We start from the raw sequence: 17609 nt of genomic DNA, 5'->3' as shown, positions 1-17609 counted from the left end.
TTATTATTGATATTAGCTTGGCCTGGTGGCTCATGCCTATAATCCTAGCTACACAAGAGGCTGAGATCAAGGTTCAAAGCCAATGCAACTGCAAGTGAGGCTGTGGCTCACAACGATACAGCCCTAGCCTTGTACAAAAGCCATCAGGGACACTGCCCAGGCCCGGAGTTTAAGACTCATGACTGGAAAAAAAAAAAAAAAGACATTATTAAGTAGTAGTTGCACACATAGGTTACAATTTCAAAAGTCAGACTATGAATCTAATGCTTATTTTTTTTTTTGGTCGTGGGGCCTGAACTCAGGGTCTGAGCGCTGTCCCTCAGCTCTTCAGCTCAAGGCTAGTGCTCTACCACTTGAGCCACAGCGCCACTTCTGAATTTTTCTGCTTATGTGGTGCTGAGGAATCGAACCCAGGGCCTCACGCATACAAGGCCAGTACTCTACCACTGAGCCACCTTCCCAGCCCTCCACTATTCTTTTTGGCAGACAAGATATCTCAGTTCTTTGCCTTTCTCACTTGGAAATGTATGCGGAGGATACATAGTGTTACACTGTACACACACGTCCCTTACTGATGGGCATTCTGGGTGTTTCCATAGCACTGCAAACCACAGTTTCCCCATGGGCCCCTGCTGTAAAGAGAAGGGCTGGGGGTTCTTACTCCTCACGGAATGCCTCACCAATGCCATGACTTGTTCAAGATTTTGTTTTTGCCACTTACAAATTCAAGACTCATTTGTGTTTTTCCCTCTGTAATATGTCTATTCATACCTTTTGCCCACTGTCTTCTGAGTAGTGGACTTCTAAATTTCACATGTTTAAAAAATGTTGACATTTCTTAAATTAAGAGTACTCTACCACTTGAGCCATAGCTCTACTTCCAGCTTTTTGGTGGTTAACTGGAGATAAAAATCTCAAAACCACAACTCTCAGATCTCAGCCTTCTGAGTAGCTAGGATTATAGGTGCGGGCCACCTGAGCCCAGAAGGCGAGAGAGAGAGGAGAGAGGAGAGAGAGAGAGAGAGAGAGAGAGAGAGAGAGAGAGAGAGAGAGAGAGAGAGAGAGAGAGAGAGAGGTCTCAAAGGCCTCACCATATATATGGGTGTGTGTGTGTGTATTTGGTCTTAACCTTTTTAAAACAAGATAAGCAATTGAAGAGAAAAAGATAAATCCTTACCAGTTTTTCAGCTTCTGTGTTCATTTCCCTTAATTTCTTGATATGCTCCTTTTTAATCATGAGAATTTTTGATAATCTAGTCTACAAAGAAGAAATATTTCACAATCAACAGAAGCATTTAGCTACCTGTCAGTGTACAGAACCTTACTCTGCAGCCCAACTTGGACTCCTCTTGGCATCCTGAGCACTGGGATTTCAGGCGTACGCCGTCACCACCAAATCTGCCCTTCCAACTCTTCACTAAGGTGATTGGATAGTAGATTTTAATGTTTTGATAGAAAAACAGCAAAGTATTTTACTTCATATATTTGATCAGCTAATGGGAAAATATAATATTTAAATCCACTGCAACTAGGACATATTAAAATGTAACATGTCAATCTGAATAAGCTTTTACAGCTCAAGACAGGACAATGTACAGATCAAAGAGATCAGAAACTATAAGAACTGATATGCAAATGTTAAAATCCCAATTTCACAGTCATTGTAGGTATGTATGTATGTAGACCATGAGGCTTGAACTCAGGGCTTAGGCGGTATCCCTGAACTTTTCTGCTCTACCACTTTGACCCACAGTGCCACTTCGAGTTTTTTTTTTTTTTGTCAGTTGTGTGGCTTGAACTCTGAGCCTGAGTGCTGCCCCTCAGCTCTTCAGCTCAAGGCTAGCACTCTACCACCTGAGCTACAGAGCCACTTCGAGTTTTCAGGTGGTTAATTGGAGATAAGAGTCTCATAGACTTTCTTGCCTGGGCTGGCTTTGAACCACGATCCTCAGATCTCAGCCTCCTGAATAGTTAGGATGACAGGGTGAGCAACCAGCACCCAGCTACAGTGATACTTAAAAAAAATGCATATAATTAGAGAATGCTAGAGTCTCATTGTTTTCTAAACTTGGCAGCAAAAACATTTAACTGTATTACTATGTAACCAAATAATAGACAAGGAATAGTATTTCTTAGCTTTTTCAGCTAAGATGCACTAGTTTTCTGGTTGTTAATTGGAGATAAGAGTCTCATGGACTTTTCTGCCCAGGCTGGCTTTGAACAGAAAATTCAAAAACGTATTTAGCCAAACTGACATAGACACAACTATATACCAAATGGACACAACTATATGACATTCTGGGAAAGGCAAAATTAGGGAAGAATAAATAGATCAATTGAGTCAGGTGCTGGTGGCTCAAACCTATAACCCAGCCCCAGTACTGGATCAACAACAGCAAAAAGCGCTATTCTAGTGGAGATGCTGACGACGAGGAAGTCTATACGTGTGTACAGTAGACTACAGGGAGAGTACTGGTACCTTCCTTTCAGCTTTACAGTAAATTTAAAGCTGCACTGGAAATAATGTATATTAATTCTTTGGGTGGGGGGTCGGGGGTGGGGAGTGGGGGGTAGGAGGTGGTTATGGAGCTTGAACTCTGGGACTAGGTGTTGTCCCTGAGCTCTTCAGCTCAAGGCGAGCACTCTACCACTTGAGCCATAGCGCCACTTCTGGTTTTCTGGTGGTTTATCAGAGACAAAAGTCTCATATACTTTCCTGCATGAGCTGGCTTTGAATGTGATCCTCAGACCTCAGTCTCCTGACTAGATAGGATTACAGGTAGAAGCACTGGCACCGTGCCAGAATACTTTTTTTGAGCCAGCATTTCACTATGCAGTACAGGCTGCCCTTGAACTCACTATCCTTAGCCCTCCAAGTGCTGGATTGCAAGTAGTGTGCTATCACATCATTACTTTTTACTAGTCAGACTAAAGCTGGGTGCTGCTAGCAGCTCATATCTGTAATCCTAGCCACTCAGGCTAAGATCTGAGTGGAAGCCTTGCATAAAAAAGCTAAAGGGCCGGGTGCTGGTGGCTCATGCCTGTAATCCTAGCTACTCAGGAAGCTGAGATAGATGGATCATGGTTCTAAGCCAGCCCAGGCAGGAAAGTCCATGACACTCTTCTCTAACTTAAAAAAAAAAGACCAGAAGTAGGGCTGTGGCTCAAGTTGTAGAGCACCAGCCCTGAGCAAAAGCTGAGGGAAAGCACCCAGACCCAGACTTCAGCCCCAGGATTGGAAAAAAAAAAAAAAAATTATTTAGAAACATTGCTACATACAATATTTCTACTCTTAACTTATTATGCTTTTGACTTAGATTTCTTAGTCTCTAAGAACTTGCTAAGTACTTAGAAATAGTAGTTTCAAGTTTCAGGAAAGTTTTTAATGCAGGTAAGGTAGTTTAAACCTATGTGCACAAACCTCCTAGCTACTTGGGAGGCAGAGACAGGAGACTGCACTTTGGGATCGGCCAGAGTATAAGAGTTCATGAGACTCCTCAGAGAATGAGAGGGTGTGGCTGTATACACCTGTCATCCTAGCAACAAGTCCAAACAGAAAGGTCATAGTCTAGGCCAGCCCGGACATAATACAAGACTCTTATCTTTAAAATAACTGATGCAGAGACTGGCAGGATGGCTGAAGTGGTAGAGTGCTCACTTAGTGAGGTCAAGGCTGCAAGTTGAAACTCCAGTACCACCAAAACAAAATAGACCTCTTACTCCTTTTTGGCTGTTACAACTTAAGTTTTACTGGAAACAGTGAAGTCCTGAAAATTCACAAAATGACGAACAATATGTACAAAAGTATTTGGCTCTAGAAAATTTTTGAACTTTAGTAACACAAAAGACATTAAATTTTTATACAAACAGCAAAATATTCAGAGCAGTTCTTACCACTTGAATAAGAAATTCTACTGGAAAACCTCCTAACGTTTCAGTGTCAGAGCCAGAAATTTTACTTCTCCAAGGTGACTGCCCTAATAAAGGGTCATTATCCTATGGGAATAGAAGGCAAACATCTAATTAGTGACTGCTCAAAAAGAGTATCTGACTTTTAGATAAAGTGAAAATTCTGTTATAATTTACACTGTATTAAAACCTAATAGGAAGGAAAACATTTCTGGATTTGAAGTGGTGTGACTACTTATCTATTTTAATTTTTGATAACTCAAAATAATATGGGTAGCTCCTAAAGTTGTTATACTAGATGTTTATATCATAAGAAAACAATTCAGAATAAAATAATCAAATTACTGGTAGCATTTATATACTACTACTCACTGTGATTGGAGACTGGAGAGGAGGGGTATAATGTAGTCGCGGTGGGGTCATAAAAAATCGAGAAGGCCGCTGTTTCTGTCCAAAGGCAGCAATTGGCATTGTTTCATGAGGCTCATTACTCTTTAACAAAAGTGAACAGTCCACAACTTAGAAAAGTTTATCAGAAGCCAGGTACCAGTGGCTCATACCTGTGACCCTAGCTACTCAGGAGGCTGAGATCTGAGGATCAGGGTTTGAAGCCAGTCCAGAGCAGAAAAGCCCCCATGAAACTCTTATCTCCAATTAACCACTCAAAACCAGAACTGGAGTTGTGGCTCAAGTGGTAGAGCACTAGCCCTAAGCACAAAGAGGCTCAGGAATAGTGCCCAGGCCCTGAGTTCAAGCCCTACAATCAATGAAGAAAAAAAAAAAAGCTTACCAGTCATTTAAGCTTTATACATGAGATACATACTCACAGGCTATGATTTGATGATACATAAAGTGCATTCTGATTTATCATAGGATATATTAATCTAGGGCTGGGAAGGTGCATGCATGAGGCCCTGGGTTCGATTCCTCAGCACCAAATAAGCAGAAAAAGCCAGAAGTGGCGCTATGGCTCAAGTGGTAGAGCACTCGCCTGGAGCTGAAGAGCTGAGGGATAGCGCCCAGCCCAGAGTTCAAACCTCATGACCAGCAAAACAAAACAAAACAAAGAATATATTAATCTACAGATATCAAAGGCTCAAATGCAAATCAGAAAATGTAAACATTAAAGTGTTGTCAAAAGGTTGAACTCACAAAGGAATCAAAAGAAGAAACTATCAAAGGGTCACACAATTTGAAGAATTAACCAGTCACATTATTCTATGGGCCAGTGGCTCATGCCTGTAATCCTAGATACTCAGAAGCCTGAGATCTGAGGATCGCAGTTCAAAGCCAGCCCAGGCAGGAACGTCTGTGAGACTCTTATCTCTAATAAACCACTAGAAAACTGGAAAGGAGCTGTGGCTCAAGCGGTAGAGTTCTCGCCTTGAGTGAAAAACGTCAGGGACAGCGCCCAGACCCTGAGTTCAAGCCTCACACTAAAAATAAATAAATAATAATAAAAATGAAAATAAAAAAATTCTATGGCCACCTTTGGCTATTTTCATTTATACTATTTAAACATTATCTACTGTAAATTATTTAGCGAAGGAGACATTTCTGAGTGGCTGCATATTGAAAATTGCATTGATAATACAGAAAAGTAATTTTCTGAAAATTTCCTCATTTAATAGAAAACTGAAGAAAGGTACACTTTGCTCTTTGAGTCTAAACTTTTCTTTTTCCTTTCCTTTCTATCTCTTGTCTAAAAGGATGAGGAACCAAAAAAAAAAAAAAAGGAGGGGGGAAGTATAGGGAGGAGCTCTCATGTTAAGCAGTGTGCATGATTTGTGTGTGCGCGCAGGCGCGTGCATGCTAATCCTGCAGTTTGAACCCAGGGCTTGTGTGCTGTCCCTGAGCTTTTGTGCTAAAGGCTATTGCTCTACCACTTCAGCAACAGCTCTACTTCTAGCTTTTTTGGTTGTCAACTGGAGATAAGAGTGTCATGGACTTTCCTGCCCAGGCTGGCTTTGAATCGTAATCCTTAGATCTCAGCTTCCTAAATAGCTAGGGATATAGGTGTGAGCCACTGGCACCCGATTAGCTCCAGAGCCTTAATTAATGAATGTATGTGCCTCCATACTATCATTCAGAAAGTGAAGATATTAGTACCCACCATATGTAACTGTGAGGATACAACAACAAGACATAAAATAAAAGATGGTACTTCATGCTATTAAAGGCATTTTGTAAGAGGCTATTCTTTAACCTAAAAGCTAGGCTGAAAATGTAGAGTAGCTTCTTCCTAAGATTACTTAGTAAGCAGTGATTGGTTCTATTATACTGTGTAGGCAAAATATAACAGACATGAATCCTGGTTTCAAAAAATACAGGGTCTAGTAGACAGGGTTAGGAACTCCTAAGGATCTCTTCAGTTTTCAACATGAAATCTTTTTTTTTTTTTTGTCGGTCGTGGGGCCTGAACTCTGGGCCTAGGCGTTGTCCCTCAGCTCTTCAGCTGAAGGCTAGCGCTCTACCACTTGAGCCACAGCGCCACTTCCGGCTTTCTTCTTTTTGCTTATGTGGTGCTGAGGAATCGAACCCAGGGCCTCAGGCATGCAAGGCAAGCGCTCTACCACTGAGCCACCTTCCCAGCCTTTTTCAACATGAAATCTTGACTCAGAAAATACAATTTCTAAGAAATGTCTAGCAAACGTATTTAATATGCATAAAACACAAATGTATTATAAAATACTACTTACAAGAACTTCATAGTCAGGAATGGTATGAGTCCCCAGCCCTGTCCTGTCAAAAGTTACTCTATAAGTAGCATTAAGTGTGTCTACAGCGTCTATCTGTCCAGTGAAGAGACCATCATGAACACCACGTAGCCGGGCTGAAAGAAAGACAGACTTTATCACATTTGGGAGATAGAATTATACAGAAAATATATAGTATTGTCTCTTAGTTTTAAAATGAACACGTATTATATTTTAGGTTTATTGATGCACAAATGAAATCACATAGCTACTAAATTAAGGGGGAAATATATTAACATTTAGAGTTTAAATTTCTAAAAAAGTAAAGTAGCCAGCTGTTGGTGACTCATACTTGTAATCAAAGACACTCAGGAAGCTGAGATCTGAAGATTGTGGTTTGAAGCCATCATGGACCTTTTTTGAAAAAACTCTCTGAGACTCACACTTTACCAGACTCCAATTTACCAGAAAAATGCTGGACTGGAGGTGTGGCTCAAGTGAGAGAGCACTAGTCCTGAGTAAAAAAGCCAAATAAGAGCATGAGACCCTACGTTCAAGTCCCAGTAAAGGCATCCACACATACACAAAAAGAACTTGGACAGCCAAGTATGGTGACTCATGCCTGTCATGCTATTTACGTGGGAGTCTGAGATCAGGAGGACTTCAGTTTAAGGCATCAGGAAAAAAGTTTATAAACCTCATCTCCACCACTAAAAGCTGGTTGGTCATAAGTCAGGTACCAGTGGCTTACACCATGCAATCCTAGCTACTCAGGAGGCTGAAATCTGAGGGTTGCAGTTTGAAGGCAGCCTGGGCAGTAAAGTCTGTGAGACTCTTATCTTAAATACCAAAAAAAGCTACAAGTGGAGGTATGGCTCAAATGGTAGAGCACTCTAGCCTTGAGCACAAAACCTCAGGGACAGCACCCAGGCTCTGAGTTAAGTCCCAGGACCACTAAGAAAAAAATGAAAGAAATGATCTGTGCTTTGAGAGTGTAGCAGGAAAACACCGTATTGGTTTGATGTGCCTCTGTTTTACTGGAATGAGGCATTACATGATTCTACTCAGTTGGTCTCAGTTTGGAGAGCAGAGTTACCAGAGATTGAAGTATAGGTGAGGCAGAGAAGTTGGAGAGATGTTATAGTGCAGTGACAGAATTTCAACTGAAAGAAGCTCAGGAGATGTATTTGTACAATATGGTGACGATAGTTAATACATTTTTCAAAACTGATCTATATTTCCAAATATATTGATATAAAAAGTACTACATCACAGAAATGATAGTCATCCTGGGCGCTTGTGGCTCACGCCTTTAATCCTAGCTACTCAGGAGGCTGAGATCTGAGGGGCACCATTCAAAGACAGCCCTGGCAGAAAAGTCTGTGAGACTCATCTCCAATTAACCATCAGAAACTGGAAGTGGCGCTGTAGCTCAAGTGGTAGAGCACTCGCCTTGAGCTGAAGAGCTCAGGGACAGCGCCCAGGCCCATAGTTCAAGCCCCACAACCAACAAAAAAAAAAAAAGAAAAAAAAGAAATGATAGTTATGGTTCTGCACTCTTGTTTAGTTTTTTCTGCTCAAGGCGAGTGCTCTACCACTTGAGGCACACTTCACTTTTAGCTTTTTATTGGTTAATTGGAGATAAAGAGATTCACAGGCTTTTCTGTATAGACTAAATTCAAACCAGGACTTTAAGATCTCAGTCTCCTGAGCAGCTAGCATTACAAGGGTGAGTCAGCAGCACCCAGCAAGTTGATCATTTTTTTTTGGTTGTGCTGATCCTGGGGTTATATTTTGTTATTGCTTTTTCTGTGTATGTGGTACTGAGGAATTGAACCCAGGGCCTTATGCATGCAAGGCAAGCCCTTGACCACTGAGCCACCATCCCAGCCCCTAAATTTAGAACTTTACTCAGTCTGAAGAGTTACACACCGTGTTAATTTTCACTCTCTCTAGGTAAGCTTAGGTGGTGCTGACATGCCTTCTGACTGGAGCTAAGTGCTAGTACACAAGAGTCTGCCAGCAGTGGTAGGGACACCCCACCCCCACCCTTGACTCAGTGGCTCACTAGATAGAGGCAGAGTACTCAGCACTTCACAACAGAGGACACAAAACAAAATTAGCCAAGGTAAGAGGTGCATGGGGCAAAGTCCAGGGAAACCTGGTGGCCGGTTCTAATTGAGTCACTAAGGACTTGTTTACGTCTTCCAAAAACTTGTTGTTGGGCTGGGAAGGTGGCTCAGTGGTAGAGCGCTTGCCTTGCATGCCTGAGGCCCTGGGTTCGATTCCTCAGCACCACATAAGCAAAAAGAAAAAAGCTGGAAGTGGTGCTGTGGCTCAAGTGGTAGGGCACTAGCCTTGAGCTGAAGAGCTGAGGGACAGCGCTCAGGCCCAGAGTTCAGGCCCCACAAACGGACCCCCCCCCCCCCCCAAAAAAAAAGAATTGCAGTATCTGGCCTATCTTCTTTTTTTTGTTGGTCGTGGGGCTTGAACTCTGGGCCTGAGCGCTGTCCCCCAGCTCTTCAGCTGTAGACCAGCGCTCTACCACTTGAGCCTCAGCCCCACTTCTGGCTTTTTCTGCTTATGTGGTGCTGAGGAATCGAACCCAGAGCCTCATGCATGCAAGGCAAGCACTCTACCACTGAGCCACCTTCCCAGCACCCCTTATATTTTTGAATAGTAACAGTTTATCTGTTATATTTGAAAACATTTTTCCCATTCTATAAATTGTTGCATCTCAAAAAAAAAAATAAATTGTTGCATCTGTCTATTGTATAGTTTGCTATAATTCCACTCATCTACTTTTGCTTTTTGAGGGAAAGATTTCTATACTGATATATTCAAAATTAACAAGTAGAAATTATCCAACCCCAAGAAACAGACCAAAAAAAAGATTGAAGAGAAATGAACAGGATAAATGAGGTATACTCAAGTCATTGAGTGCCTACCTAGCAAGCATAGACCCTGAGTTTGGTACCCCAGGGGGAAAAAAGAAGAAGGGAAAGAAAGGGGGGTTGGGATGGCAGCCCTATGTTCTTACTCCGCTGTTCTGCTTGTAGCTGGAGCTCTACAACTTTACCTTCACTTCTGATTTTTATTTATTTATTTAGCCTCCTAGGGCTTGAATTCAGGGCCTTGGGTGCTTCCCCTGAGTTTCTTTTGCTAGGCTAGACTTCTATCTACCACTTGAGCCACAGCTTCACTTCCAGCTTTTTGTTGATTTAGTGGAGATTAAAATCTCATAAACTTTTCTGCCTGGGCTGGCTTCAAATTCTTAGACCTCAGCCTCCTGAGTAGCTAGGAATACAGGTGTGAGACATTGGTGCCTGGCTTTTTCTTAGGTCATGGCGGCTTGAACTCTGGACCTTGGAGCTGTCTCTGAGCTCTTCAGCTCAAGGCGAGTGCTCTACTATTTAAGCCACAGCACCACTTTGGGTTTTTTGGTTGTTAACTGCCAATAAAAGTCTCACAGATTTTCCTGCCCACGCTGGCTTTGAACCGTGATCCTCAGATCTCAGCCTCCTGAATAGCTAGGATTACAGGTTTAAGCCACCAGTGCCCGGCTATGGTGCCTGGCTTTTAAGCCTATTTTTTTTTTTTTTTTTTTACCAAGTTTACAGCCTTGGGGCTGGGAAGGTGGCTCAGTGGTAGAGCGCTTGCCTTGTATTCACGAGTCCCTGGGTTTGATTCCTCAGCACTACATAAGCAGAAAAAGCTGGAAGTGGTGCTGTGGCTCAAGTGGTAGAGCGCTAGCCTTGAGCTGAAGAGATAAGGGACAGCGCCCAGGCCTAAAGTTCAGGCCCTAGGACTGACAAAAAAAAAAAAAGAAAAAAAAGTTTCCAGCCTTAAGTACTCTATTATAGCACAAGAAAATTCACTCATCTAAGATCCAAGAAACTCAATGAACCATAAGCAGTAAGCATAGTTAGATATATCAAATTTCTGAAATGTAAGGATAGAGAATATTAAAATCTGCAAGAGGAAAAAATGATTCATGACATAGAGGAAAAGAGCAGCACAAGTAATAGGTACACCTTAGCAGAATCAATCATCAGAAACAATAAAGGTCCATCCAATGCATTGACAAACCTAAAAGAGCAACCCTTCCAAAAATAGAAAAGAAGTTAAACATGGTGGTGTGTCCCTCTGATTCCTGCTTTAGAGGCTGAGAAAGATCTTGAGTTGGAATTGAAGGCTAGCTGGAGCTACTTGGAAAGACCCTATGTCTCAAATTCACTCCCCTTTTAAAAAAGCAAGAGAAATGAAGACATTCCCAGATAAACACAAATGGAGGGAATTTGTTATTAGTGGACCTCTTGGGAAGAAATATTGTTTTAAAAACCCCTTGTGGGCCTTAACAGTAGTATACACCTAAAATCTTTGATACTCAGAAGGTGAAGATCAGGAAGAGAGCAGTTTGGGCTCGTCTAGGTAAAACTTAATCAACAAACTGGCATGGTTGTACATGCCTGTGATCCCAGACATGTGGGAGACCTAGACAGAGGGCCCAAGGCAGTCCCAAGGCAAACTATGAGACCTTAAAAAGGACTGGGGTGTGGCTCACCTGATAAAGCACCTGCCTGCAAAGTGCAAGGATCTAAATTCAAACCAAAGCATCATCAAAAAAAAATTAGTATACATTTTTCCTATTCTCTTCATCTGTTTAGCAAAAGCATAAGACAATATAAATACAGATTGAATAATAATACTACGGTGGGCACCAGTGGCTCATGCCTATAAACCTACTTAGGAGGTTGAGATATAAGGATTACAATTCAAAGGGAGCCTAAGCAGACACCAAGAGACTCTTTTCTCTAACCAGCAACTAGCCAAGAGTGAAGATGTGGTTCAAGTAATAAAACATCAGCCTTGAGCAGAAAACACTAAGAACACAAGGTTCTGGGCTGGGAATGTCGCTTAGTGGTAGAGTGCTTGCTTAGCATGCATGACGACCTGAGTTCGATTCCTCAGTACCACATAAACAGAAAAAGCCAGAAGTGGCACGGTGGCTCAAGTGGTAGAGTGCTAACCTGAGCAAAAGAAGCTTAAGGACAGTCCCAAGCCCTGAGTTCAAGCCCAGGACTGGCAAAACAAACAAACAAATAAAAGCAAGGTTCTGAGCTCAAGTCCCTGTATCGACACAATTTCAAACAAAGAAATGGACCACTTCTAGACCAAAGGCAGTAAGAACAGTGGTACTGAACTAGTTTAAATAAGGCTGGGGGAGCAAATGTGGCAATAAGAGATGAAAGATGTTTTAATTAAAACCACACAAAGGTATATTTATTCACATTCACAACAATTTCCTTTAGTTTATATTACTGTAAATGTTACTTTGAATCAATATACTTTTTGTGCCAAGCACCAGTGACTCACACCTGTCCTAGCTACTCAGGAGGCTGAGTTCTAAGGACTGTGGTTCAGAGCTAGTCCAAGTAGGAAGTCCATGGGACTCTTATCTCCAATTAACCATCTAAAAACCAGAAATGGAGCTGTGACTCAAAGTGTTAGAGCACTAGCCATGAGCAAAAATGCCCAGGCCCTGAGTTTAAGCCCCATAACCAAAACCCCCCCTCAAAAAAATTACAAGTCACAATAGTAATAAGTTGCCCTCGCTTACCTGTAACCTTGGTTCCAATAACCAGAGGCAAAGGGATTTCATCTGGGAGGTCTTTGAACTGTGAGACATCTGCAACTTTCCTTTGTTGTAAGAGCCTTATTTTTTGCCGCTTCTGTTTTAATGCTGATCTCTCTTCCTCAAAAAATGCAGAAGAACATCTAGAATTTATAAAAATCACATAAACTGATAACTACCCTCGATAAAAATTGCTTCGTTTCCCCTCTCATTCTTTTTTTTTTTGGGTCTGGTCGTGGGATCTGAACTCTGGGCCTGGGCGCTGTCCCTCAGCTCTTCAGCTCAAGGCGAGCACTCTACCACTTGAGCCACAGCGCCACTTCTGGCTTTTTTCTTATGTGGTGCTGAGGAATCGAACCCAGGGCCTTAAGCATGCAAGGCAAGTGCTCTACCACTGAGCCACCTTCCCAGCCCTCCCCTCTCATTCTTTTTTTTTTTTAAATTTAATTTAATTTTATTTGTGAACATACTGTACAGAGGAGTTACAGTTACATGGGCAGGATAATGCGTACATTTCTTACCAAGCATTGCAGCCTCCTCCTTTGTTTATCCTTCACATCCCTTCCCAGCCTCCCCCCTCCCTCCCCTCTCATTCTTGAATACTGTATTTAAAATGGGTAATCTCCATGAGTATTCCTTTAACTATTATGGTACCTTTACTTGATTTTGACAGTACTGGGATTTGCATTCAGTGTCACATCCCCAGCTCTCCAAACATATACGTGTGTGTGTGGGGGGGGTGTGTGTGTGTGTGTGTGTGTCTACTAAGGAGGCTGAGATCTGCAGATTGTGGTTCAAAGCCACCTTGAGATGGAAGTCCATGAGTCTCTTAACTCCAATTAAGCACCAAAAAAACCTGAGAATGGAGTTGCAATTCAAGTGGAAGAGTGCTAGTCTTGAGAACAAAAAGCCCAGGGACAGTAATCAGGCCTTGAGTTCAAGCCTCAGGACAAGCACAAAAAAAGCAAAAAATTTGAAGTAATGTTATGACAGGAGAACTATAATATGACCTTCACAGAAACTGAAGAATTATAACAAAGAGTATAATAACCACTCATATATATATATATATAAAATATATATAATACACACACACACATATTTTTTTAAAGTCATAGGGCTTGAACTCTGGGCCTGGGCGCTGTCCCTAAGCTCTTTAGCTCGGGGCTAGTGCTCTGCCATTTGAGCCACAGCACCACTTCTGGCTTTTTCTGTTTATATAGTGCTGAGGAATTGAACCCAGGGTCTTAGGCACTTGAGCCACAACACCACTTCTGGCTTTTTCTGTTTATATAGTGCTGAGGAATCGAACCCAGGGTCTTAGGCATGTGAGGCAGCACTCTACCACTGATCCACTTTCCCAGACCCACTACTCCTATATTCTGATGGACATGAATTAGAAATAAGGGCTCAACTTTCATCAAAGACCATATTACATTATCAGTATGAAATACACTAGGTAACAGAATGTCAATCTTGTTCATTTAAATGGAAGAAATACTTAAACATCATAAGAAAGACCATCTTTCAGCAGGGCGCCAGTGGCTCACGCCTGTAATCACAGCTACTCTGGAGGCTGAGAACTGAGTTTGATCAAGGTTCACAGCTAGCCCAGGCAGGAAAGTCTATGAGACTCCTATCTCCAATAAACCACTCAGAAAACCCGAAGTGGTGTTGTGGCTCAAGTGGTAGACAATGCCCAGGCCCAGAGTTCAAGCCCCATGAAAAACAAAAGAACAACAACAACAAAAAGAGCATCTTTTAGTAGAGGGATTAAATAGTAGTGGCTTGATTAAAAAATTCTCTGAGAATTTTATCACCACTTACAGATGTCACCAAAATAAATTCTTTTTTTTTTTTGCAGGGGGGGAGGGGGGAGGAGAAGGGTAGTAGGGGGAAGGGACAGGTGTTGGTTGTAGGGCTTGAATTCAGGGCATAAGTGCTATCCCTGAGCTTTTTCTCTCAAGGCTGGTGTTCTACTGCTTTTAGTCACAGAGCCACTTTCAGTTTTCTGGTGGTTAATTGGAGATAAGAATTTCACAGGAGGGGCTGGGAAGGTGGCTCAAGTGGTAGAGTGCTAGCCTTGAGCTGAAGAGCTGAGGGACAGCGCCCAGGCCTCACAACCGGACCCCCCTAAAAAAACAAAAAAAAGAAAAAAAGAATTTCAAGGGGCTGGGCACTAGTGGTTCATGCCTGTAATCCTACTCAGGAGGCTGAGATCTGAGGATCACGGTTCAAAGCCAGCCTGGGCAGGAAAGTCTGTGAGACTCTTATCTCCAATAAACCACTAGAAAACTGGAAGTGGCGCTATGGCTCAGGAGGTAGCATGCTTGCCTTGAGCTGAAGAGCTGAGGGACAGCACCCAGGCCCAGAGTTTAAGCCCATGACAGACAGACAAAAAAATAAATAAATAAAATAATAATAATAAATTCACAGGGCTAAGAAGGAGGTAACAATGCTTGACAGGAAATGGACTCGCTACCTTGCTCATGTAACTATAACCCTTCTATACAGTATTTTTACAATAACAAAAGTATTTAAAAAAAAAAAAAAAGAATTTCACAGGGCTGGGAATGTGTAGTGATGGTAGGGTGCCTGCCTAGCATGCATTGGGTTCGATTCCTCAGCACCACATACACAGAAAAAGCCAGAAGTGCCACTGTGGCTCAATTGGTAGCGTTACATCCTTGAGCAAAAGAAGCTCAGGGACGGTGCTCAGAGTTTGATCAATAGGTCTGGCAAAAAATAAATAAATGAAATAAAATATCTTGAACATTCTCCTAACTATACACATAACACGAGAACTAATGATCTAATTCTCAATTTTTTAAAATGGTTATTAGTATTTTTTAAAATACATTTTTATTGTAAAAATACTGTATAGGGGGGTTACAGTTACATGAGCAAGGTCATGAGTACATTTCTTGTCAAGCATTGTTACCTCTTCCTTTGTTTTTCCCCTACCCTCCCTTTCCTCCCACTCCCACAACTACACTCCCCACCTGTTCAGTTTTCAACAAAGTGTCTTGTGCATCTCACTGTTACAATGGGTCAACTTGTATCCTGTATTCAGCATTTTGTTTTTTCCCTCCCCCTCCTCCTAACATCTCAAATTTTTAATTGAAAGTAGTAAGAGGTTTTCAGTACCTAGATGACAATAAAAAAGGAAAAGTTATTTCATGAGAGAAAGTAACCCTGGATAGATTAACTTGATTTCTTTTTTCTTTTCTTTTTTTGTCATTTAAAGGGCTTGAACTCAGGGCCTGGGTTCTGTCTCTGAGCATTTTCTTTCTTTCTTTTTTTTTTTTTTGTCGGTCATGGGGCCTGAACTCTGGGTCTGGGCGCTGTCCCTCAGCTCTTCAGCTCAAGGCTAGCGCTCTACCACTGGAGCCACAGCGCCACTTCCGGCTTTTTCTGTTTATGTGGTGCTGAGGAATCGAACCCAGGGCCTCATGCTTACAAGGCATGCACTCTACCGCTGAGCTACCTTCCCAGCCCTCTCTGAGCTTTTTCATTCAAGGCTAGCATTCTACCACTTTGGCTACAGCGCCACTTCTGGTATGCTGGTGGTTAACTGGAGATAAGAGTCTCAAGGACTTTCCTGCCTGGGCTGGCTTTGAACAGCAATCTCATCCTCGAGAGTAGCTAGGATTACAGGATTGAGCCACTGGCCCCCATGTGCTTTCTATTTGTATATTAAAGTATATCAGACATTTAAAGGCTCTTGAAATGATAAATGATTTCACAAAGGATATTAACAATGTGCATATAACCTTATAACTTCCTTGAATATTTTTTGTGTGTGTGCTGGTCCTGGGACTTGAACTCAGGGCTTGGGTACTGTCCTGAGCTTTTTTGCTCAAGACTAGTGTTGAATCACAGATCCACTTCTGTTTTTTGCTGATTAACTGGAGATGAGAGTCTTAAGGATTTTCCAGCTGCAGCTGGCTATGAACTATGATCCTCAGATCTCAGCTAGTATTAGAGATGTGAGCCACTGGAGCTTTGACTTCCTTTAATACTTTTTAGGATAGTCCTAATACTCAATATTTTTTGGAACAAAGAACAGCATTGGTAATTGAAAAACAGTGAAATTATGTTTAAAACCTGAGATCTGCATTATATGCTACATATGGACATGTGAATGCCAAAAGCCCTTGTATAATTTACTGATGCTGATAAAAATATGGGGGGAAAACTTATGAGCAAATATGAAACTGTATGTTTATTTATAAAATTAAAATCAGCTACATTAAAGTAGTTTAGCAGGGCACATTTAGCATATGATAAATTATTTTGTAAAGTAATCTTTTGGCACTGGTACCTTTCAAGAATTAAAAAAAAAAAAATCAATCCAAACGTCAGTGGCTCATTCCTGTAATCCTAGCTGATACTCAGGATCATAGTTTAAAGCCAGCCTAGGTAGGAAAGTCTGTGACTCTTATCTGCAATTAACTATCAAAAAGCCACAAGTGGAGCTGTGGCTCAAGTGGTAGACAGAGTGCTAGGCTTGAGGGGAAAAGCTCAGTGACAGCGCCCAGACAGGAATGGCATAAAATAAATCAATAAATCAAGGAACTAATGATAATACTATTTCTTGACTTTAAACAAACATTATTTTTACCTCCGTGGTTTTCCCATTAGCCGCCTGATTTTTCCCCACTCTACCCTTGTCAACTTTCTTGTTTTCAAATTAGGAAAAGATTCCTTTAGGCATACACAGAAGTCATTATCACCCTCGAAAAGTGGTCTGCAAAACAGAAATGGAATTTCATTGGTTAATAAATAACGTGCTATTTTTCAGACATAAAATCCAAAGTATGCATTCTAATTTTCCACATTATACTAACAATCCAAAATGCCACTTTCACTCTGTCCTACAGAGAGGCAAAGAGGCACAAATTCAAAGTGCTAAAGGTAAATCCTTAGCATGTGTGAAATACTCAACATATAAAAGCTATTTGGGAAATGCCATCAGGGCTGGAGGTTTTAGGAGGCGCTGATTTTCGTTGGAACCTCTACCTGCTTTATTATGTGGGAGGCCATACTGGCCCTGGCCTTACATCTGATCAAAACAAACAATACTAGCTACAAAGTACCTACGTCCCAGAGGTAATGCCATCACCAAGGAGTCTTCTTTGGGACTGAGCCAGTCTCGGAGCACTGGAGGACTCTTAATGGTAAGCTTAGGTTTTAGGAACCTTCAGACCCCATGGAAGCTCCCTCAAGCTCCATGGAAACGGGACAAAAACAAAACAATTATACTCACGAGCTTGAGAAGGCAGAAGTTCAATCTAACAATGATATATACATACATGCCTCAGGCTCAAATATTCATACTCATGAGATTCATAAGCTTCAGAAGAGAC

The 17609-nt window shown here is 41.7% G+C and overlaps 1 protein-coding gene across 4 annotated transcripts in view; it reads right to left on the bottom strand.

The window, feature by feature from the left end:
* Positions 1–17609, bottom strand: part of Lin9 (lin-9 DREAM MuvB core complex component) — a 46805-nt gene that overhangs the window by 9306 nt on the left and 19890 nt on the right. For all 4 annotated transcript variants that reach the window (XM_042701203.1, XM_042701204.1, XM_042701205.1 and 1 more), the window contains 6 exons: positions 16865–16990; positions 12226–12383; positions 6609–6742; positions 4282–4401; positions 3895–3996; positions 1178–1258 (listed from right to left, as the gene is read on the bottom strand). In XM_042701203.1, coding sequence (XP_042557137.1) covers positions 1178–1258; positions 3895–3996; positions 4282–4401; positions 6609–6742; positions 12226–12383; positions 16865–16990 — 721 coding nt within the window. The remainder of the gene's footprint in view (positions 1–1177; positions 1259–3894; positions 3997–4281; positions 4402–6608; positions 6743–12225; positions 12384–16864; positions 16991–17609) is intronic.

The sequence above is a fragment of the Dipodomys spectabilis genome, unplaced genomic scaffold (genome assembly GCF_019054845.1).
Source record: "Dipodomys spectabilis isolate Male_0828 unplaced genomic scaffold, ASM1905484v1 ptg000288l, whole genome shotgun sequence".
In the NCBI taxonomy this organism is placed as follows: domain Eukaryota; kingdom Metazoa; phylum Chordata; class Mammalia; order Rodentia; family Heteromyidae; genus Dipodomys; species Dipodomys spectabilis.
The sequence above is the reverse complement of the archived record's forward strand: the minus strand, read 5'-3'. Positions and strand labels throughout refer to the sequence as shown.